At 37.0% G+C, this 22,471-nt stretch overlaps 3 protein-coding genes and 1 long non-coding RNA gene across 17 annotated transcripts in view; 3 read left to right on the top strand and 1 right to left on the bottom strand.

Moving 5' to 3' along the window:
- The first annotated feature begins 2,672 nt into the window (after positions 1-2,672).
- lbx1b (ladybird homeobox 1b) lies at positions 2,673-4,382 on the top strand. The gene is made up of 2 exons (XM_027179315.2): positions 2,673-3,217; positions 3,500-4,382. Exons 1-2 carry the CDS (start codon positions 2,905-2,907, stop codon positions 3,985-3,987), a joined length of 801 nt encoding a protein of 266 aa, XP_027035116.2. The 5' UTR covers positions 2,673-2,904; the 3' UTR covers positions 3,988-4,382.
- Positions 4,383-8,591: 4,209 nt separating this feature from the next.
- Positions 8,592-13,325, top strand: cenpk (centromere protein K). Of its 3 annotated transcripts, none has more exons than XM_027179244.2 (10): positions 8,592-8,715; positions 10,052-10,173; positions 10,419-10,475; positions 10,738-10,801; positions 11,249-11,295; positions 11,395-11,477; positions 12,001-12,099; positions 12,601-12,736; positions 12,840-12,893; positions 13,011-13,325. In XM_027179244.2, the coding sequence occupies exons 2-10, from the start codon at positions 10,060-10,062 to the stop codon at positions 13,164-13,166; spliced, it is 810 nt and encodes a 269-aa protein (XP_027035045.1). In that variant the 5' UTR covers positions 8,592-8,715; positions 10,052-10,059; the 3' UTR covers positions 13,167-13,325. The 3 variants fall into 3 exon arrangements, with proteins under 3 accessions (XP_027035045.1, XP_027035044.1, XP_027035046.1); XM_027179243.2 differs by having other exon boundaries at positions 8,622-8,791; positions 10,058-10,173; XM_027179245.2 differs by lacking the exon at positions 8,592-8,715 and adding an exon at positions 8,907-9,054 and having other exon boundaries at positions 10,058-10,173.
- LOC125139466 lies at positions 13,095-15,094 on the bottom strand. The gene is made up of 3 exons (XR_007138522.1): positions 14,965-15,094; positions 14,719-14,791; positions 13,095-14,428 (listed from the first exon to the last, which is right to left on the bottom strand). It is a non-coding gene; the product is annotated as an uncharacterized LOC125139466 (long non-coding RNA).
- A 3,566-nt stretch (positions 15,095-18,660) lies between these two features.
- Positions 18,661-22,471, top strand: part of rims1b (regulating synaptic membrane exocytosis 1b) — a 52,434-nt gene continuing 48,623 nt past the window's right edge. For all 12 annotated transcript variants that reach the window (XM_047803364.1, XM_047803353.1, XM_047803351.1 and 9 more), the window contains exon 1: positions 18,661-19,004. In XM_047803364.1, coding sequence (XP_047659320.1) covers positions 18,841-19,004 — 164 coding nt within the window. In that variant the 5' untranslated portion in view covers positions 18,661-18,840. The remainder of the gene's footprint in view (positions 19,005-22,471) is intronic.

Raw genomic sequence — 22,471 nt, 5'->3', positions numbered from 1 at the left:
AGCACTGAAAAACAGAATGGAATATGCCCCTAGATTTCTGTTCATCTGCTGTTGATGAGCTTTTGCCAGGAGTAATGTAACCTTCTAATTAGAATAAAAGTGGAATCTAATCATTCCGCAAGTGTAAAGCACTGAGGGAATGTCATGTTTCTCCTGCATGCAGATACCATGTTCTCAAATATTCTATGCGTACGACTTCACTGAAAGGCCACAACTATGATTTACTTTTACACCAATTACAGCCTAAGGTCTGGATGAGCGTTTGCTAGTTGGTAGTAGTCTTCAATCAATGAAACAGGAGTGCTCAAAAATAAATAAATAAATATATATACTTATATATATATTAAATATATATACTTATATATATATATATATAAGTATATATATTTAATTAATATAATAATTATATAATATATATATAACCGGCAGACAATTAAGGGATTTTTCTAGTTCCAACAACTTTCATGTTCTTTTTGTGTTTTTATTATTTTACTAACTGGAAATGATCTGCTTCTGCTTGAATTTAATTTCTGTTCATGAAGGTATTGTTCTTGTCCTTAGTGGTTTCATCAATCCTATATAACATACAAAAAAGAGTAGATTTTCTTGGACGATCTACTTTCTCTCTCTCTCTCTCTCTCTCTCTCTCTGTCTCTCTGTCCAAACTACCAGTTCCAAACCTGTCCTAGCAAAACAGTGTTCCTGTGCACAAAGCAAGATTAATGAAGACATGTTTTGTCAAGTTTGATACAGAAGCCCTTGAGTGTCCTGCACAGAACCCTGACCTCAAACCTCTGGAATGAACTACAACGGTGACTCTTCACCTGACATCATTGCCTGAACTCACTAATGTTATTGTGGCTGGGATGATCACAAGCTACGTTTTGGAAAGCCTTCCAAGAGTGCAAGGTATTATAACACAAAGCACGACCACCTTCGTATTAATGTCTATAGTTTTGGAGTGGGATGCTCAATAATCAGTATGCTCGATACTCAATAAACTTATAACAAATATAGATGTGCTGTACAAGGCTCAGTGGTATGTGACCCCTCTATTACAGTATATCAGACTTTTTAATTTATAAATAATCTTTTTTGTTTTCACACCAAAATGACCATCCAAAAGTTGGAGGCTGCTCATAACACTAATTAATGTTTCCTACATCATTGTGTGTCTCTGTGTGTGTGTGTGTGTGTGTGTGTGTGTGTGTGTGTGTGTGTGTGTGTGTGTGTGTGTGTGTGTGTGTGTGTGTGTGTGTGTGTGGTGTGTTGTGTGTGTGTGTGTGTGTGTGTGTGTGTGTGTGTGTGTGTGTGTGTGTGTGTGTGTGTGTGTGTGTGTGTGTGTGTGTGTGTGTTGACCTGTTTGCCTGACCCTCTCACCATGAGATTTAAGTGGCCATCCGAGGCATATTGTTCCTTCAGATCATTCAGATCCTTTATGCAGCGCATGCTGAGCACATATTGTAGTGCATGTTTGGAGTGCTGAGGTACTGACAGTTTCCGCATTTCTCTGTGTGAGGTTGCCAGATGCTTCTCACTCAAAGAAGACATGTAAAATCTGTGCTTGTGAATCGAAGTATTAATCCAAAACTTGCAGATTTTAACATTACAGCTTAATAAGGCATAACTAAAAGAACAATAGAGATAAACCACAGTGATAGATGTGCTTCTGTCTAATAATGCTCTTTGCATTTGGTTAAAAATATGACCATATAAGTAACCACATTATCCATAAGAACCAATCAAAGAAATTATATTATATTATATTATATTATATTGTAATAGAACTAAGAATTATAGATTGATTCATTAATTGGTTTATATATTTTAATTAGTATTATTATTATTGTTGTTGTTATTGTTATTAATAATAACAATAACAACAACAACAACAACAACAACAATAATAATAATAATAATAATAATAATAATAATAATAATAATAATCATAATAATAATAATAATAATAATCATAATGCAAAAACTTTAGTAGTAGCTTTAAATGAAGAATTTCATAACATCCTACTGTAGTACTTCAGTATTATTTATTTGTATATATTTTTATATATTATAATATATATTTATTTTTTATTTATATGATATGCTTAGGTATTGCACTACATGTCACACTGCTACCAGTCTTGTTGTATTCTTGTTGTATCAACACTTTTTCTTTCATAATTATATTTATGTATCAACCTTTTTACATGTTCACACATTCCAACATGTTTTTAATGTTGTGTTTTTTTTAGGGTTGTAGGGTTATCAATTTAACCCTAGATTAATTTAAGTATGGGATGGGAATAAAAAAGTATAAAATAAATAAGATTTTTTTAAATAAAAAAATAATAATATACTGTAATACTCCTGGTATCACCCCAAAGTTTATTATTTCCACAGACCCGCATTTCCCCAGGTGTTACATTCATTGGGAATGAGTTGTTAGTATACAAAAAATAAAGCATTAAAATGAGCGCATTAATAATCCTGTAGTCTGCACTCATTGTCAGAGCTGCTGTTGCAGACAATTAATCAAGGCGTCCTGACCAATCAGATTGTAGAATCCTGCAGCGCTGTATTGAAGGTCTCATTGCGCGTAACTCCTCCTACGAGACGTGCCCGCTAATTAAGGAACCTCAAACTGCACCATTTTCTTTCCAAACAGCGCAAAGTGTTCGTGGAGAAAGAAAGGAGACACAGAGCCTCCATCTGCATCCTGCAACATTTTTTTTACCTACCATATTGTGTGGATGACATCATTGCAGGAAGAATGCGCATCGTCTTGAAGGCATCTTTCCTCTGGATTCACTTTGAGAGGATTTTCATTTAAGATCAAGAACATGACACCAGAGTGTCTACTCGAATGTCGACTGAAGTACTAATGAGATATCTTCGAATTTAGAAATGAACCCGACTTTTGATACCATGCCGTCCGCCAAGGTGCACATGAACAAGGTGATGCGCGAGGGCTGTGAGCCAAACTCGTTAGAGCGACTTCCTCCTTCTGCGAGCTGTAATAAACCTCTCACTCCTTTCAGCATCGCAGACATTCTCGGTAAACCCAGTGAGGGCACAAGGGCTCACCTGAGTTCACCTGTGCGCATGAACCGCCGCGTCACGTCTCCCGTGAGCCAGACGTCACCGCTGTGCGCCCTGCAGGAGCTGACAAGTAAAACCTTCAGAGGTCTGGAGCTGGGCGTGATCCAAGCAGCAGAGAGTAAGCTTCAATAAAGAATAAATCATGTAGCACTAGTTTTTAGAGACGACGAAGAAGAGAGGAAGTATATAGATATACAAGCTGAATTTGTATGTGCTGTCTGAACACCTGCAAATAGTAATAATAGCATGAAATAAGTATGATAAAGAAAACAACAACAACAACAACAATAATAATAATAATAATAATAATAATAATAATAATAATAATAATAATAATAGTTGTTAGGGTTAGGTTTAAAATGTGTAAGTTTTAAATGATTATTCTGTGTATATTTTGCAGGTAGAGATGGGCTCAGTGTTTTAGGCCAAAGGAGCAATCCGAAAAAGCGCAGAAAGTCCAGGACAGCGTTCACACACCACCAGATTTACGAGCTAGAGAAACGTTTTCTGCGTCAGAAGTATTTATCTCCCGTGGACCGAGACCAGGTCGCGCAGCAGCTGGCGTTAACCAATGCGCAAGTCATCACATGGTTCCAAAACCGCCGCGCCAAACTGAAGCGGGACATGGAGGAGCTGAAAGCAGACGTGGAGTCGGCAAGATCAGTAGGAGCCGTGCCTTTAAAGGAAACAGCCGCACTGGGTGAGCTGGAAGAAAGTACTACAGAAAGCAAGGGACACATGGGAACACAGTGGTCCTCTCAGCTTAGACACGAGCTGCAGAGCGAGCACAAATTGTGCATGTTGCGCTCCACGTCGTCCTGCTTTTCAGACCACACAAGTCACACTGAATCTGAAGACGAGGACGTGGAAATAGACGTGGATGACTGATTGCTCACCCGGGTGGTGCGAGATAATAAATGACAGACTGCTCCAAATCTGCTTTTTCATTACTATTCCTGTTCTGTTTATAATATCATGGATGACTATATTCCCACATTTTGTCATGCTGTGTCTATACACATGTCGTTTCACTCCCATGTTTGTGCGTGGGGTTTGATTTACAGTCTTTATGGGATTCTGATGAAACAGAACAAATGACTGAACTCATCTACGAGTATTTATAACAGATGGGTTTATCCTGTTTGTACAATGAGGGTTGTATAATATTGTCGGATCAAAACCTATTACCTCTATAAGTGCCTTAAATCTTGGCATTGTTTTATTCTATAGATTTCGTTTTAATGTGTTTTGAGAATAAAACTGATTATTTACAAACAATTAAAGTTGTCTATATTCTTATTCGTGTTGCTTTAATTATTATATATTATAATTATTATTAATGATTATTTCATCTCACTTAGCAAACAAGAAGGATTAAGTTGTGTTTCATTTAAAAACGAATAATTCTTTTCGCACGAATTAATGCGTACAAAACAAACTGCACTAGACACCAGAGCGCAAGAGAAAAATAGACATTCAAGTTGACGCACTTTTATCCACGTGATTGTTTGCACATGATTAATACTTTCTACGTATTCTGGATTTCGCCTATGTGTTCACATGGTATTCACATTAAGTCACATCTTTTTTTTCTGAGTTTAAATTAAAGTGTTTTAGTTTTGCTTTTTGGTTTTTTAATATGTTTTTCAGGCGATCACATAATCACATAATAAGAGATTTAAAAAAAACTCCTGCTTTACCTTATAGGAACAAATCTGGTATGAGAAAGTGTTTCTTTGTTTTGTTTTTTCTTCCCTTTTCTTTCTGGCCAGGTGCATCTTTTACTTCATTAGACATGTTTGTCATTCTAGTTAACTAACTGTGTGCAGCCTGGGGTTAAAAAAAACAGTGTGAAAAAGATAACAAAAAAACGTGGGCATACTCTTTAGCAAACGCTAAGTGCCGCATCTTTCTTGCCTTATTCGTTTTCCAGGCATTCTTGCTATTGTTTCTATTCTGTTTCAAAGCAGTTGGCTGTGCTTTCTTCTTTCTGTTCCCTCTATAAGCGTGTCTCGGCTTTTTGACCCGGCATCGTGTGTTTTGCCCATTCGGGGCCGAAATTTATGTGAGAAACACCAATCTGGGAGTCTGCGGAGAAAGGAAGCCACAAAAACCACAAAGTTTGGGTCCAGTTTGTCTCTCTTGCTTTTTTGTTCGCGCACAGACGAGGCCGTAATTTTGGCCTAAAAAGCATGAAGGCTGATGTGACAAGTGTGAATAGCTGAGAAAGTGCCTCCTGCGGCGCGCCATACTGAAACAAGCGCGTCCCGGCGTATGGATAAAGACGCAAACGCTTGCGGGCCATATGGTTTTTAGAAATTTCCCCACAATTTCAGACAATTTGATGGATTGCGTTAACCCTTCCTTTTAAAACCGTTTAACACTGCACAGACAAAAGGCACATAGTGGCTTTTTACCGTACAGAGGGCATCTGTACTCATGAATGTCCGCTCTTTTCTTCTCCCTTTTTAAACCCAGCATTTTTGAACAAGTCAATGAATTACAATGAAACTCTCTCTCTCTCTCTCTCTCTCTCTCTCTCTCTCTCTCTCTCTCTCTCTCTCTCTCTCTCTCTCTCTCTCTCTCTCTCTGTGTGTGTGTGTGTGTGTGTGTGTGTGTGTGTGTGTGTGTGTGTGTGTGTGTGTGTGTGTGTGTTTGGAGGATCTGTAAATTATATGGTTAACTTTTACTTTTTCTCACAGAAGATTGGCCCCTTAATTGACTTCTATTTTCATCTGAGGTGTATGAATGGCGATGTTAAAGGGATGTCTTTGTACATCCGAGATTTGTCTTCGTTTAAAAAAATAAAATTAATTAATTGATAAAAATAAAGAAATTGAAAAAAAAAACACTGCTTCGGTAATGTGATTGCTTAACCTCGTGTCTATAGGAAAACAGAGAACGAATGAAAAACGATCTGAATTTTATTATTATTATTATTATTATTATTATTATTATTATTATTATTATTATTATTATTATTATTATTGTTGTTGTTGTTGTTGTGATTATTATTATTATATTGACATTATTGTTGTTGTTGTTATTATTATTAGTAGTAGTAGTAGTTGTTGTTGTTGTTGTTGTAGCAACAGTAATAGTAGCATTGTTTTTGTTGTTGTTGTTTACAGAAAAGTTACAATGTTGACTCTGATATTACAAAATTACAAAATCTCAGAGTCAACATATAGTCTGAAAGTAAATTTTCTAATGCTTGAAAAAAAATGTGTAAATGTGAAGTTGATGACAAAAATCAATATGAATCTTGAAATGTCTTAAAACATAATTTCAGAATTCCATAATTGAAATTTGATGTTAAAAAATTTCAGAAAAAAAATATTAAGGCCATAGAGATTCAGTGTAAAAGATCCAGGATACTGAGAAAAAGCAAACAAACCATTAGTAATCAAGTAGCTTATATCTTGTACAATTTTCTGAAATCAAATTAAATACTGTTGTTAATTGAACTACCCATCATTACGAGAGATCAAGCTATGCTTTAACGTTTTAGAGACACTAAGATATGGACATTGATGTATAGACTGATTCAGTGAGGTAACTTTAGCCTTTAACACATCAGTTCCTACAGCATTTTTTCTAGCACCATTTTTTAATTGTAAATCTGTTCAAACAAAATGACTAGGGAAAAAGTTACAAAGTCACTCATATACTGTATATTGTACATTTATTATTTTAGTCCACATTGCAGTGATTTGTATTTCTTGCACATTCTGTATAAAAAAAAGTGACACGCATATGGTACATGCAACAAAGATAAGTGTTCACTCCTGGAAAGCACCAGGACATGGCATCTATGACCTTGGACCTAAAAGTCATGTGCTGTAATGTTATTCAGGAATATTCTTAACCTTTCTTTTTTTCTGTCTGTGATCCTCACTTGCTGTAGGAAGATAACCTTTGTTCCAGTCCTGAAGAAATTCACTTCCTTCAGCTTGTAGAACTAAAACCCTGTGACACTGACGTCCGTTGTTAAGTGCTGTGAGTTGATAGCCAAATCTTTCATTTTCTCCAACCTGCCTGTCTGATATGACTCTCTGCAATTATGCAACTACATAAGAATGCTATTTATCATCTACAGCTCATTCTCAGCAAGTTCCTTACACAGCTACAGGGCCTGGGTCTAGACAGCAGCTCGTGCAACTGGATATGGCAGTGCAGCTGTACTGTCTGTTACAGTTCTGCTGGTGATTGCAGAGAACAACAGAGAGTGGAGAGATCCACTGAGATCACAGTCAGGAGCAAAGAAGCCTCTATAGGACAATTATTCAAAACAATACAAAAAATTTTAAGAGTTTCCACCAGAGCATCCAGAGGCACACGACACTTAAAAGTATTTACTTTCCCCAGGTCATCAGACTTATAAATAGTCAATGACACCATAGTTCATACTATACACTAAACTGTAAAGATATTGTAAATTGTGACATGACATACAGCTAAGTATGGTGACCCATACTCAGAATTCGTTCTCTGCATTTAACCCATCCAAAGTGCACACACACAGCAGTGAACCCACACACTGTGAACATACACCCGGAGCAGTGGGCAGCCATTTATGGGGCAGTTGGGGGGGTTCGGTGCCTTACTCAAGGGCACCTCAATCGGGGAATTGCCAGCCCGAGACTCAAACCCACAACCTTAGGATTACAAGTCAGACTCTCTAACCCTTAGGCCACAACATCCCCAAATTAATAAATTGTTTAATCAGTTACTATGTACACTACATCATATAGTTATTTATGCTACATTTAGTATTTTTATTGAATGTTTTCAGGAATCTTTTGCCTATTTTTGTGTATTCAAAGTTTTTTCTCTGTGTATATTTTGAATTTGTATATTTATGTATTTTAAGCTGTATGTTAATATACATTTATATGGTCAAAAATATGTGAACACCTCTGGACATCACACTCATTTATTGAAATCACACAATTGTATAGATGCCTTTGTATACTAGTGCGTACTCTAAACAGTCTAAACCAATTAACAATGACCACAATGTCCAGTTTTTGTTGGTGGGGATACATATAATAAGAATATACAGTTTTCCATGTGCTAACTCTGCAAATGACTAATAAATACTATATTTGTATAAACACATTAAATAAATACATAATTGTATTTATATAACAATAAATACTATATTTGCATAAATACATATTACATAAATAAATAAATAAATAAATAAATAAATAAATAAATAAATGTATTTATATAAGAATAAATACTATATTTATTTGTGCTTGTTCTTTTTTTGTTTGTTTGTTTGTTTAATGTTCCACATTTGAATTTTTACATTTCAACATTAGTAATGTGTCATATTTTATCTAGTTGAATAATTGCGTCTATCTATCTATCTATCTATCTATCTATCTATCTATCTATCTATCTATCTATCTATCTATCTATCTATCTATCTATCTATCTATCTATCTATCTATCTATTTATTTTGAGGACTGCGCATATGCTGCGCCGCCATTACGCTCATGAGATATCTTCAACAGGAAGTACGTCACGGCGGTCTAGCTGGCGGTATTTTTGTTTGGATGTGGCGGAAAAACAGCTATAGAAGAAGCATGTGAACTTTTCTAAAGATATGTCAGAGATCTTAAATATTATCTAGAATATATTATCCTTAAGAACTGTTTAAAGGTTTACAGTCCAACTGCGGTAAGTGTATTTTGCGGTAAACGCACTTGGTACGTTTCTTTTTAATAGCTTAGTTAGCTAGCGACAAAATAAGTGGCTGTGTCCTGATCAGCAGTTTAGTCCCTATACCAAGTGCCCTACGTATTGCACAAACAAACACCTAGTACACTCAGTGTAGTGCACTTTGTGTAATATAACGAGGTGTTTGTAATCGACCCTTACTCCTCATAATGGCTGCGTTGTCTTGAGTTTTGATGAAGCTAAAAGCTAACAAGCTAACTGAGGTAATTAATTAGCATATTAGCTTTAAGTTACCAGGGTTAGTTAGCTATCTAGATTAGCATTAAGCATTAGCATTAAATAGGAAAAATGAGAAACGCTTAACATGAATTAGCAGAAGGGTGAAGAAAAAGACTTGAATGTAAAGAAGTAAAGAAGTACAAATTAATATAAGGCTTATTTTTGAATATAAATTGTATCGAGACTTTTCGTTTTTAGATTTATTAATAATAATAATAATAATATTAAGTGATCAATAATTAATATAAATAATAATAATACAATAACATTTATTGTTATTATTATTTGTTATTAAGTAATTAATGAAATATTATTGTTGTTGTTTGTAGTATTATTATTTATATACTATATGCTTCATACCATGTGTTTAAAAAGTTTTCTGTGAGAATTTAGCTCTATGTAGCATGTTATCATTGTTATATTTTTCTATAGCCGTATGTTCCCATATGCTTTATTCCTTACATATATGAGAATGATAAATGAGTAATAAACTGTTCTGTACTAGAGTAACAAATATTGTCAGATGGATCAAGTGAGAAGTTTATGACATACAACAAAGTGCGGTGTAAATAGTTCACATATCAAAGCTTTTAAATGAGAGTATGTAGTATTGTATCTTATGATCAGACATGATTATCCCAAATTAACTCAATCAACCCAATAAATTGTGCTTGAACTATTATGTAATAATTAGCCTTTTTTGGGATAAAGCCAATGATTTCAGTTCTCTGTTATTTGTCACTAGTTTAAACTGACTCACCTGACAAGGCAGATTAAAAAAGTTTACTGATCTGTGTTTCTCCCAAACTAGAGTCACAGTCCATATGAGGGAAGTGTGTTTAGACTTTTACTTTTTAGACCATAGTGTATGACGACACACTAATGTGATATGTACTCTGTAACTCCTAGTTCACACTTCTCCTCATTTTCAACTTTTTTTTTATTTTATTTTTTTTAATATATATTTATTTTTATTTACACACTCAGGAATGGAACAGGAGGTCGTGGCTGCTGAGGTGCCACTCCTCTCGTCAGTTTGTGCCGAGGCAGTGCGGGACGAGCTGCTGGATGAGTGTGAAGAACACTTTGAAGTCTTACAACAGGTCATTTATCTATTTGTCATGTTATAAGTTTTATTTTATTTGTTTGTTTTTAACAAAATTGTGGACTGACATGGAGGGGAAAAACTAGTCCTGTAGCCACATCATATTAGTAACAAACAAGCACATGATTCAGGTTTCCTAAGTGCTATAGTGTAAGAATGCAAAGCATTATACATTAAAAGCATAAATAGAGATTCTTAATGCGTAATTGCTTGTTGAGTTTATTCCATAATTATCTTTTTCAGCTTCAAAATGAAATCGTTTCAGCAGATGAACGGTCTGGGGATGGAGAGTCGAATGAGGTGAGTCTCATGTATTCATGTGTCTGATATTGTTCAAGCAATATGCAAATGAGGTTCTACAATGTGGTTAAAATTGAATTGAAAATCAAAATGTGACATTCACTTATAAAAAAAAAACTTTAATCAGAGCATTAATCTTATTTTTTTTCTTAAACTGTATTTTTTTTTCAGTCTCGCAAAAAGCCAATATTTTGCACATTTTAACATCTAATGCATGAGGTAGAATTAATTACTTTCCACTGAACCCTTTTCCTCCGGGCAGGCAATGAATCGTTTAAATGCCATCATGGTTGAGCTGGAAAAGTGGCAAGAAATGGAGCCAAAATGTAAGTCATTATTAATTAGCTTTTATTTGTGTTGCTCATTTAATTATATAAGGGGGAGAAAGTAGCTTTACAGACATCCAGGTGTTAATTTACATCTATATTGGACAAGATGGAGGTGACAATGGCAAAGGAAAAACTTCCTGAGAAGACATGAGCTCCTCAAGAAACTCAAAGTCTTTTAGTGGAATTCTAAATCATTATAGTATACATGTGTAGAAGAGTAAAGACAAACAGTACTAAATGTGTGGAAAGGTCAGTTCAGTATGAGCAGATTGAGAATAAGAGTCCTGTGATGAGCACTTTATGATTCCAGTAGTAGTTTTTAGGAAGTAGAAATCAGCAGATTATGGGCGAGATGATTCACAGAAGAAAGGCTGTGCTTTGGGAATACACTGCTTATAGGAAGTTCAAATCAATGTTAACTCTTTTTCTGCTGTGTGCTACCAGTACTGTCAACAAACCCTGACATTTTACTGACCATCGGACAGGAAGAGGTGAGCTGCTCTCCTCTAGAAAAAAAGCTGTTACAGGAAATTTCCTTCTTTTTTTTTTGTTAACTCTTGGTAACACTTTTTTTTTTTTTTGCCATTTAGCTGCAAAGACACAACCGTCAGCTAAAGATGGTCCTTTCCTGCTCCCAAGCGAGGAGAGATGCCTTAAAAGATGTTTTGCAAAGGTGTCCTTCTTTTTAGTAACATTTAAAGATTATCTTACCAAACTTTATACCCCAGTGCTGTTCAATACTTGATTCTGATTGGTTGGATGCTGTTGAAACTTTAGTTGATTTTTAGGTTCAGCAGTTCTCTCTCAAATAGTATCACAAGTACACAATTTACCATAATATATGGCTTATAATGAACGTGTTTTTAAAAATATATTTAGGAAAATAGTTTAAAAATGTTTATATGATGAAGTGAGGAGATCAAGTGCTCATTGTGCAGTAACATGAGCTAAGTAAGTTTATTATCATCATTGGACTGCTGCTGTGGTGTGAGAAGAATAAAACACTTCGGCACATGCGGTTATCCTTAAATAATCAGCATCCATCTCTGACAGGAGACAGCACACCATCTTATTGGTGATCATTTTCTATAGCAGTTCACTCCCGAGTATTTTAGTGTTTTGCCAACCATTGCTATTACCTGTGTGTTATTGTTGATATACAAAGATTACAGACATTTAGCTCTTGTTGTTTTTAGAGAGCAGGTATGGCTGGAAGAGAAGAAAGAGGTACTGAGCGCGGTGTCTGAACGAGTCGTAACGTTACGTGAGGAAAACGAGAAGCTGTCAGAACACAGGTACCGAATGTTGTGCTATAGATAAACCTCAGTCAAACAGTAATCATGTTTACTTATCTTGGGAGCATTTTCTGTTGGCTTCGTACTGACCGATTAACCTGGATGGAAGAATGTATCAAAAAAAAAAATACAACAAAAACTTAAGAGCTAGGGGAAAGTCTTGCATTTGGTAGCAAATTTGTCTGAATCGTTTGTTTTAATCGACACCTGAGTGCGTTTGATGGTGGTATATCTGTTCAGAAAATGTTTTGGGGTGGGGGTTAATCCATCAGAGCCCCATTCCAAAGAACTGAATATTGTATACCCGTTAGACAGGACATGCTTTTGTAAATGCAATGCCAGCCGTGCATCTGTTGTAATGATTCCTTAATCCTCTTAATCCAGGGCTTTTAATCTAGCAGAGAAAGGGACTGTGTGACGACGTGTGTTCTTTCGAACAAATCGTCCAGAATGAAGTGTAACGGATCATTTGCCCTTCAGTTCCTTTCTGTTTCCCTACAGTATTTTACAGGACATGAAGAGAAAAATCACTAAGGTGAAGGATTATCACGGCACGCTCATGGAGACGCTGAGCGACATGTTAGCTGAGCATTTTCCTCTTCCTGGTCAGTCAGCACTTAGCACCAAGAAAAAGAAGGTGTGTTTTCTTGTTATTCCCTGATGCTGCATCTGTGACAGCACTTTTTTGGAAATGGCAAACATTTGCTTCCAAATCATTGTTCTTTTGTGTGTTCTCAAAGGCTGTTGTTCCAGATTACGGACAAAATCTTATCCCACTAAGTGAGATCCTTGAGGTACGTCTGCGTCTCGGAAGTTAACATTTATTATTGTTATTTTTATTATTATTATTATTATTTGATAGTAGTATCATGTACTGAACATTGGTATATATATTATTTTTTCTAATGCAGCAACTAACAAACAAAACCCTGGAAACTCCCCACGAGCCCTACGTGACCATTGATGACTCCTTCTGGCCGCCGTACATAGAGATGCTTCTTCGTTACGGAATTGCGATCAGACACCCAGAGGACTGCAATAAAATCCGGCTGGAAATCTTTTGTTAATTTTTTTTCCTACTCATCAGGCTTAATCAAACGACCCATCATGAGACATATGTACAGTCCTATGCACTTCTTCCTGTTTTTTTTTTTTGTTTTGTTTTTTTGTGTGTGTGTGTGTGTGTTTAATCTTGCAAATAAAATAGTTAAAAATGTCACTAATCATCATAATGTATCTCTGTGTTGTAATGTATCCACAATGTAACCCATTTTTGAAAGAAAGGGGTAAAACAGCATATTTCACATAAGGATTGGAGGTTAAAGGTTAATGAAACACGTTTGCTTATGTATATTTAAATAAGAAGGACACACAGTGAGACAGCTTTGCGGTCTTTGAGTGTTGAGCTCATATTTAGTGCACTGTATGTCTTATGTTGCTGACCTCTAGTGGTAAGAGTGCAAGAAGTTCTTTAACTGTGTCTTAAATAGTTGTCACACAGTCTAATAACCAGCCTGACTTGATCCTGCTTCCAAATCAATGAAATTCCACTTTTTATGGATACCTGCACATGGAAAGTCTTGACACAAAAGGAAACTGCTGGAAAAACGTGTGTATATATATTCATTTATTTCTGAGAATGAAATTAAGTGGTTACACAGCACTTTTATAAGAAATAACATCAAAAGCTAACTAGGTCTCAAGTATTTACGTATGTATCAGTGTTTAGTTCAGGTAAAGCGTGTCAGTTTTAATCAAGCTTCCAGGATGTGTTGTAATGTGGCAGCCTGCAACTGCAAACATCCGACTGAAAGCTGTCTGTACCAATCCAGCTTCCAGTCAGATGATGTTTACAGATGCCTCGCTACCCAGACGTCCTGTTTTCCTACTTGTCAAGGTCAGGAATCTGTATGTCAAACAAAAAAAATTGTTTATTCATTTAATTGTATATACAGACTGCAGGATAATTAGGTTATCAATCTTCTTATACCTGGCAGGCAGGAAATGCTCTTGCTGGTGACCTTGCTTGTCTTCAATATTAGTTTGATTGCTTACAATAAATAGCATGCATAGGTTTACATTCAACTTTTTCAAAGGTTGCAACACTACAAACTGAAATGTGATTTTATATCATAAATCTGCATCAAAATATTGCTCACCACCTGAGAATACCATTTTCACGATAAAGTATGGTGGTGGGAGCATCATTTTGGAGATACTTTAATGACTCCAAGCAGAAGACACAACTACTTTATAGTAAGAGTCTATTAAATATTGATCCAGTCATATCCACAAGGTCATATTCAGAATGTGATGTCCAGGTGAGTCCCTACAGGAAAGGTGAGCAACATTCTTGCATCAGAAAATGGCTGATTTGCCCTTGATTTGTAACAGATGACTAACAAAATGGTTCTGTGTAGCTTATACCAGACCACATAGATCAAAGGAGTCAATCATGAAAAAAAAACTGATTATAAATCTTCAACTGATTTTTTTTTTATCCCTAATGCTATTTTCCTTGCATGCATGCATGCACAAGTCAAAAACTAATAGGTTATTTTATGAACATAATGCATTGCTTCAATAACTTGATAACACTAATGTGTGTGTCGTACTCACTTTTTTTAGGGTTTGTCCCATCACGCGCGTCTCAGGTCCCATCACCGAGTCTCGTGCGCGTCATTTAGGGAATCTGTATAAATGTAAGTTCACTTAAATTGACTAATCACTATGGCACTCTATCACATGCAATTTGGTACAGAAACTGCTCATAAAGATAGAAATCAGCGTCACTGAGAGGCATTAGGATTTCAGCAAAGGGTCCAGTTTTTTTAAATGACAACAAACATGTATACTCGTACTTACTTATCCAGGCTGATGGAGTTTTCTTTTGACCTTTTCATCTTTTTCGTGAACCTCATGCAAGGCACGGTCGTGTCATTGCGAGCAGACAGATCAGGACAGAAAGCACTGGATATGCGCATGCGCACGTAAGTTGACCTTCATGGCATCTCTGTCACTTGGCTGACGTCACTTTTATGCTTTCATGATGTAACAGGCTATTCTCTATGTCTGATTTCTCCAGTTTATCTGCTCATATAATCATCGATCCATCGTCTTCTTTGAGACAGCAACTGTGAGGTTGCCAGATTGGATAGACTCAAATCAATCAGTTTAAAACCAAGTAATCCAGATCAGACTTAAATCCTTCAGATAGACGAAAGTAAATCTGTCTTAAGGAAGGCGTGCTTTCAGTTAAAACGAATCGGTAATAATCACTAACGTTCATTTGTTGCATTTTCCAGGATTTCCCTCTAACAGAGAATACAGGGAACATTCACATATTCTTTTTCATAGTATTTTTTTCTCAGGCTTTATGTGTTTAATTCAATTGTTATGTCTTATCTTTATTACTGTATCGATGATATTAATTTGTCTTCACTCCCAAATAATAATAATACCTGCTCTTCGATTACATTAAGAATTACACACTTTGGTTGTGTTTCATTAACTTTCAGAGATCATACTGTGGGGACTGACAATCTATTTGCATTGACTCCAGCCAATTTACATCAATGTTACATGCAAAACAAACTGCTGACACAATTCTCCATAGAACTACTTATTAAATCATGTTTGGTGTTAATAGACTTGAGCATGTTTTTATATACACACACAACTTTAGTAAACTTGGTGAACTAGGCCCTTAGTGTAAACAAATAATCTTGTAAATATTTGCTTGTACAACAGAGTACAGCATCAAGATCCAATGGTCCAAATGAACTTTGAATATCATGAATCCTTTCATTATATACAACAGATTCATGTGTGGCTACTGTTTGATTGGAATGAAAACCTTCACCCACGCAGAACCTTTCCAGATAAGGTTGGACACTGCTGCCTAAGACTGCCAGCTTATCATGACATGGCCTTTCTATTGAATGTGAGATCTCGGGGCATGGTGTGAAGTCAAACATTAGAAACAGGTGACTCATGTGAGGCAATGGGAAAAACACATCTGTCTAGCTGGAGTTTGGATATAGTCCACTAAAAATGGGTGTTCATGTACTTGTTTTCTTAGATATGTTTCTTCAATGTCGGATATGTTGGCAGTCCGGATTGACCTAGGAGAACTATCTAAAAGGCAAAATCTGCAGATTCCCAACCCTAATCTTAAAGAACCCCCTGCTCTGCATATTTCTTTGTAAACTCCAGGTCTGTCACGCTTTATTGGAACACATGAAGTTTAGTTAATGGTTACTAGAGGTGTGTTAGAGCAGCAAAAACACTAACATATGCAGGCCAATTCTACTACAGTGATGAGAAGTTGTGTGGCACATGTAAGGCATTGAACTGAGAGATTTGCACCTGAATACAGAATAGTCTACATTATATATATATATGCTTATTTGTTAACGTAGATCCATGAAGAATATGAAAAAAATGCTCATCCTTGATGTAAGGTGGCAGTTTACGGGTGCAATGCATGCTCATGGCCACGAGACGGCGTAAGAAGAGCGTTTGAAAGAACTATTGTAAATGAGTATTTAGTCATCTGAGTGTTTCGTGTGTTTTTTAATATGGAATTATTCGCAGGATGTGGCAAATAAATACATTTGCTCGTTTTTTACTTCACAAAAAAAAAAGAGAACAGATATCAGGCAACAAAAAGATCATGGTGTAGCCAGGAGGTCTACTTTTTCCAGTGACAGAAATCACAACCCATCTAGGTATTAAACTATATGACTGGTAGCTTCATTTGTATGGATTTAATCCAAACTTTAATAACTAGCAAACAAGTAGGCCCTTTAGTAATATCACCTTAATGACGACTTAATTATTGGAACGTTCATCAATAACACTCTATAGCTCCCAGTACTTCCAATTGTAATTGGAAATGATTTGGAAATTATGTTTGTGATATTTTTTCTCTTTGAGTTGTTCTTCTTAGACCCTTGTATTCACTCAAAGACACGCCTTGTGCATGAACTTAATGACACGCCCCAGAGAGACGTTGTCATTCCCTCCAGAGTCATTGACACTCCCTTGTCTACAATCTGTATTTTCATAAATATCGTATATTATACTGCAGGTCCAATTATTATGAGGTGTGTTTTAACGCAGTTGGCTATTAGTGCTGAGGTAAAAGCGATTTCTGGCTCTGTCGCTGTCCTTGGTTCTGAAACCAACCCTTCCGGTCTTGTAAATAAACCACGAATAATGCTGTAACACGTCATATAAACGAACGCGTATGAAACGCCCACGTGAGCATTAGGGTGATTTTATATGCTGAGTTATATCAGCCTACTATATCAAGTTAGTATATCATTTCTGAGTCTCTTTCCAAGATACCGAGTGCTTAGCAGTGTCTGCTGCAGCTGCTCAATATAAAAAAATATAAATATAAAAATCATTTCAACTAGCTAAAATATTTCTATTGATTGGCTTAAAATACCTCTCACGTTGCTGAATTCGGCTCGTTTAAGTGATGCCGAAAATAGATTGAGGTGGGCGGGTACGGGCTACTCCGAGCACAGCCGACTTGGAGTTTTAGGCATCATGACTCTTTTTACTGCCTCGATTCTTTCAAACAAACCCGTATATATGGATTGAACCATGATTGATTCACAAAAGGGTTTAAACACAAAAGCATCAAACTCTACAGCAATCAGTGATAATAATGGTTATGAATAGTCACTTACAATCTGCAAAATAGCATTTCATGATTAGTAAATAACTTTATTATTTATTATAAAAATACTTTGTTATAAATTCTTACGTGAGATACATGTTATCCCGCATTTTTATGTGTTTGAAAAATTGTTGATAATGTTGTCTAATAATTTAGCTAATTAAGATGTCTACATATAATGCTGATGAAAATATAATATTTGATATTTGTACTTGTATCATACTCATGGGTAAACTAATAAACCTATCCAATAAACAGGAAACGGTTAGACCAAGTCAGAAAATGTGTCTTTTAAAATAAAAAGAACTTATATTTTCGCGTCGCACTTGTGAATCAAACAGTCTCAGAAGAACCGATTCGTTAAAGAATAGTTCATCACTGATCACTGATGCGCCAACGAGCACACACCAGGCGCGCCCGTGGATCTATGGGAAAAGGAGGAGTGCCGGACGGCTGGCTCGCTGTCTCTCGTGGTTGTTACTTGTTCATCTCTCTCAGGATCAGGAGCGATTCCGGTTTAAAGGGAGCGCCACGGATTTTTGCACGACTTCCATATTTATGTCCGCTCTCATATTTATGTCCGCGTCTGATGTAAGAACTTGCGTTAGTTTTTGAAAGCCGAGATGCTGAAAGATAGATAGATAGAGAGAGAGAGAGAGAGAGAGAGAGAGAGAGAGAGAGAGAGAGAGAGAGAGAGAGAGAGAGAGAGAGAGATCACCATCGCCGCTGTACAGCATCTCAGATACCAGATTGGAGCGTAAATGCCGGAGTTCCAGCATCCGCGTCGCGTAGAGAAGATGGGTTTCCCGTAACCGGAGGTGGAGGGGAGAGGCGGGGAGACGGGGGGTTGGGGTGGGGTGGGGGGTGTGGGAGTGCGAGAAGAGAGATACAAGATAGGGTTGGGAAAGGGGGAGAGGCACCGAACGAACGGAGACAAAAGCTCAATGGTGGGCAACCGCAAGCATGAGACGCTGTACGAGAGAGCCGAGCGTGGCCTGAGGCGATAACGCCAGTAGGACACGCACCGGAGGGAGGGAGGCGGAAGAAACATGGCCGCCTCAGTTGGGCCCCAGGGTGGCCCGCGGGCTTCCGTTCCGGTTTCTATGCCAGACCTACCAGACTTGAGCCATCTCACAGAGGAGGAAAGGAAAATAATCCTGGCGGTGATGGCGCGCCAGAAGGAGGAAGAGGAGAAGGAGCAAGCCATGTTGAAGTAAGGCTGGGTGATCTCCTTTCACACTCACACGCCCATTTAGAAATATATTGCTTAACCAGATGAAAACAAAAGAAGAAAAATAATATTCACGACATTCCACACTCTTCCCTGCCCTACAACATTCATTTAAATAGGTATATAATTGTTATTTGTATCCTTAATATCAGCGTTACGCTAAGTGACAATTGTGTGCACAGTGTGCAGCCCGTGCATGTAAGGCTTGGATGCACACATAGTGTCAGTGTTAGTGGACAGGCTGTACTTCATTAACATAAGACAGACTTATAGAACAGTGTTTAGTCGTTAAATATGTGTGTGTGTCGTCTGAAGAGAGTTACAGGTGTGGGGAAATGGGGCGTGATGCACGGGCGCTTGAGGATGAATCATAGACTGCATCCTATATCTCCAATATACTAGTTTAATAAATTGGATATTCCAGGAAAAATCGACGTCCTGCTTTTCCACATTATCTGGTATGGTAGTATGCCGGTTCTGCGTTGTCGTAGCCGGTGTCATCAGTGTCTCTCCGGTGACCAGCCCTTCCGTATACGGACAGGATAAAAGAACTACAATATCTCGTTGGTCGATGGGGGAAAACAGACCCTTACACACATGCACACAAATAGTCGGTGGTATTTTCTCAGAATTTTAAGAGTAGCCGAAAAATGCATCAATTAAAAATAAATAAATAAATAAATAAATAAAAAGCTATGATTTGGTCGAATCGCCGAGCGCGCGCGGGGTGTGGTTGGCTATTTCAAACATAAGCGTCGCCCACGAGACCGTGAACGCTCCCATTCAGCCTCCATCGTCTCTGAACAACTTACTATTATTTCATAGGATTTATCCTATGCGTAACATTTGAGATTTCTATCACTTTTTTAAAATAGTCGTGACCGTGACGTTTTCTTTCGTCCTCATGCTTCAAAAGGAAGTGACGTTGTAGGTGGTGGTGGTGGTGGAATGAAGTGATGTGTAATTTTTTTTCAGTGCCAAAGGATGACGCCTAGAACATGACGAATGAAATGTTTTACGTCGTCCAAAATAGGACTGAGTCATAGCTGATGCTGTATCACGACTTTTTGTGGTACACTGAGTGGTAGACTGAGTAGGATGTGGGATGTGGTAGCCTAGTGGTTAAAGTGTTGGTCGACCCACCAGAAGGTTGTGAGTTTGAATCCCAGAGCCATCAAGCTGGCACTGCTGGGCCCCTGAGCAAGGCCCTTAACCCTCAATTGATTAAAAAAAAAAAAGAGAGAGAGATGTAAGTTGCTCTGGTTAAGGGCATCTGCTAAATGTTGTAAATGTACACTTATCACACAATGAAATTGTAGACATAAAAAAATCTGGTTTCTTATAGGGGTATGCCTTCAATATCAGGAATAAGTAGAAACCCAAAACCTGTTTCAAACCATGTGATTACAGTAGCCTTATTAAGATTATTATTTGTGATACATTGAGCAATGTTCCCTATAAAATTTGGGTTGAATCATAGTAGACTGTACAGACGCTGTCAAAAATATTGCATTTTAGCAGAGTGAGAGAGTGAAAGAGTCTGATTTTAACCTGACTGGTGAAGATTAGCTTTCTTCTTACTCATCAGGCAATAAGTTAATTTGCTTTCAAATTTGGCAAGAAACTAGTGAATAATAAATTGGCAGCATGTCATCTACATTATCGAGAAGATTAGTAGCTAGAGAACATACAGCTGGTAGTGACTAACAGAGTGTGTCTGTGAATTTCAAACACAGTTCTGAGTATTGCATTATATCACCATTTACATTTACAGCATTTGGAAGATGCCCTTACAACTATACAACTGAGCAATCCAGGGTTAAAGACCTTGTTCAGAGTCCAGCAATGCAATCCGGAGCACAAGTAGGATGTGGTAGTCCTACACCCTAATCACTAGGCTACCACATCCTACTTGTGCTCGGGATTGCATTGCTGGACTCTGAACATGTAAAGATCATATTTACCATGTAACATAGGTAACATTGTCAATCCCGTTTTAGCTGAAAAGGGATAGGGTTCATAAGAAAACAAGGTGTACTTGATTTCCAAATGGCACAACAGTAAAAGCTTCTACCGTAGCATCAGGAAATAGTGAGTCGACCATCTGTGGCTGGGAGTCAAAGCATAATTGGACCTGGTTTCTGGGTGGGGGAGGTTGGCATAATCTCCCTTGCCAAATTATATGGAAGAGAATGCTTTTAGTGCACTCCTCCAAGCATCGTTGGCTACATGACAGTGCATGGCTGGAGGAAGTATGTATTATCTTTTACCCTTTTAGTCTGTAATGTGGCAAAACAAAGTAGCTTGCATGGTGAGAATAGGCAGTGTCTAAACTAATGAATGAATGGGCTATGATAAAATATAACTGTTCAACTATATAAGTGCTCTAAGTAGAGGTATATATGTTGTGAATATGCCAGATCCATGGTATGCAGTCTGGTGTAAAACTGTTGACTGATTTCTCATTGACCAGTAATTTATACGATGTTCCACTACAGTCAGCAAATCTCCACGGGTTGGTGTTATTCCTCAGCCAATTATTAAGCCCTTAAAAGTTATTGACCTAGTCTGGCAATAAAAATTATTTCCCCCTTTCCAAGTCATTTCCTTTATTGTGATTTAAACAGTTAAAATGATCCAAAAGCATCAGTTTAGTATGTCTATGAGATTTGCTAAGAACAAACTTTGGTTTATTAAGTTATTTGTTTGTCCATGGTTTAGCAGGATTGTGGTTATTGGTATATTTATTGGTCTCCTGGGTGTAGACATTGTGAGTAGACTCAGAGTGTACATGTTTTCATTGGTTTCTGACTGAGAACTGACCATCCGGTAAAGATAACCCAATAAGGGTTATGTGTGCAGCCATGAGCACAGGATAAAGTATGTGCTTTAGCAAAGAACAAAGAGAGATCTAAATGAGAAAAATAAAAAATAAGGTTGACAGCCAGTACCTGGATAAAGAAAACGCAAGTTTGACCATCATTGCTCTTTAGGATAGAATAGTCAATATGAATCCTTTGTTTAAATACATCACTCTTCCCTTGAGTTAAATGTAATGTGGTAGAGAAAATGAATGCACTGAATCCTTAGGATTTCTTTGCTCTACAACATGACAGTGTTCATCAATCTGTAGTATTCAACCTAGGGATCTGGATTAGCTTCTTGGGGTGAAGCCACATGCATTACTGGATTGTTATTGCGTATACCATCCATCTCCTAGGACAAATCTATGGCCCCAAATAAATGTAATTTTTTGAAAGCATAGTTTTATACTTATGTTCTAAATAACCAACGTTTTTGAAAATACAATAAATGGCTAATATTTTGTGCACACCTGACCATCAGACGTGGTTATATGTGGTTCTTTCCCAAACATTTGCTACAAAGCTGGACACACACAGTTCTATAGAATGTCTTTGTATTTTGTAAAATTACAATTTCCATTCACT

The sequence above is a fragment of the Tachysurus fulvidraco genome, chromosome 18, assembly GCF_022655615.1.
Source record: "Tachysurus fulvidraco isolate hzauxx_2018 chromosome 18, HZAU_PFXX_2.0, whole genome shotgun sequence".
NCBI lineage: Eukaryota > Metazoa > Chordata > Actinopteri > Siluriformes > Bagridae > Tachysurus > Tachysurus fulvidraco.
This window is presented reverse-complemented; position numbering and strand designations above follow the sequence as displayed.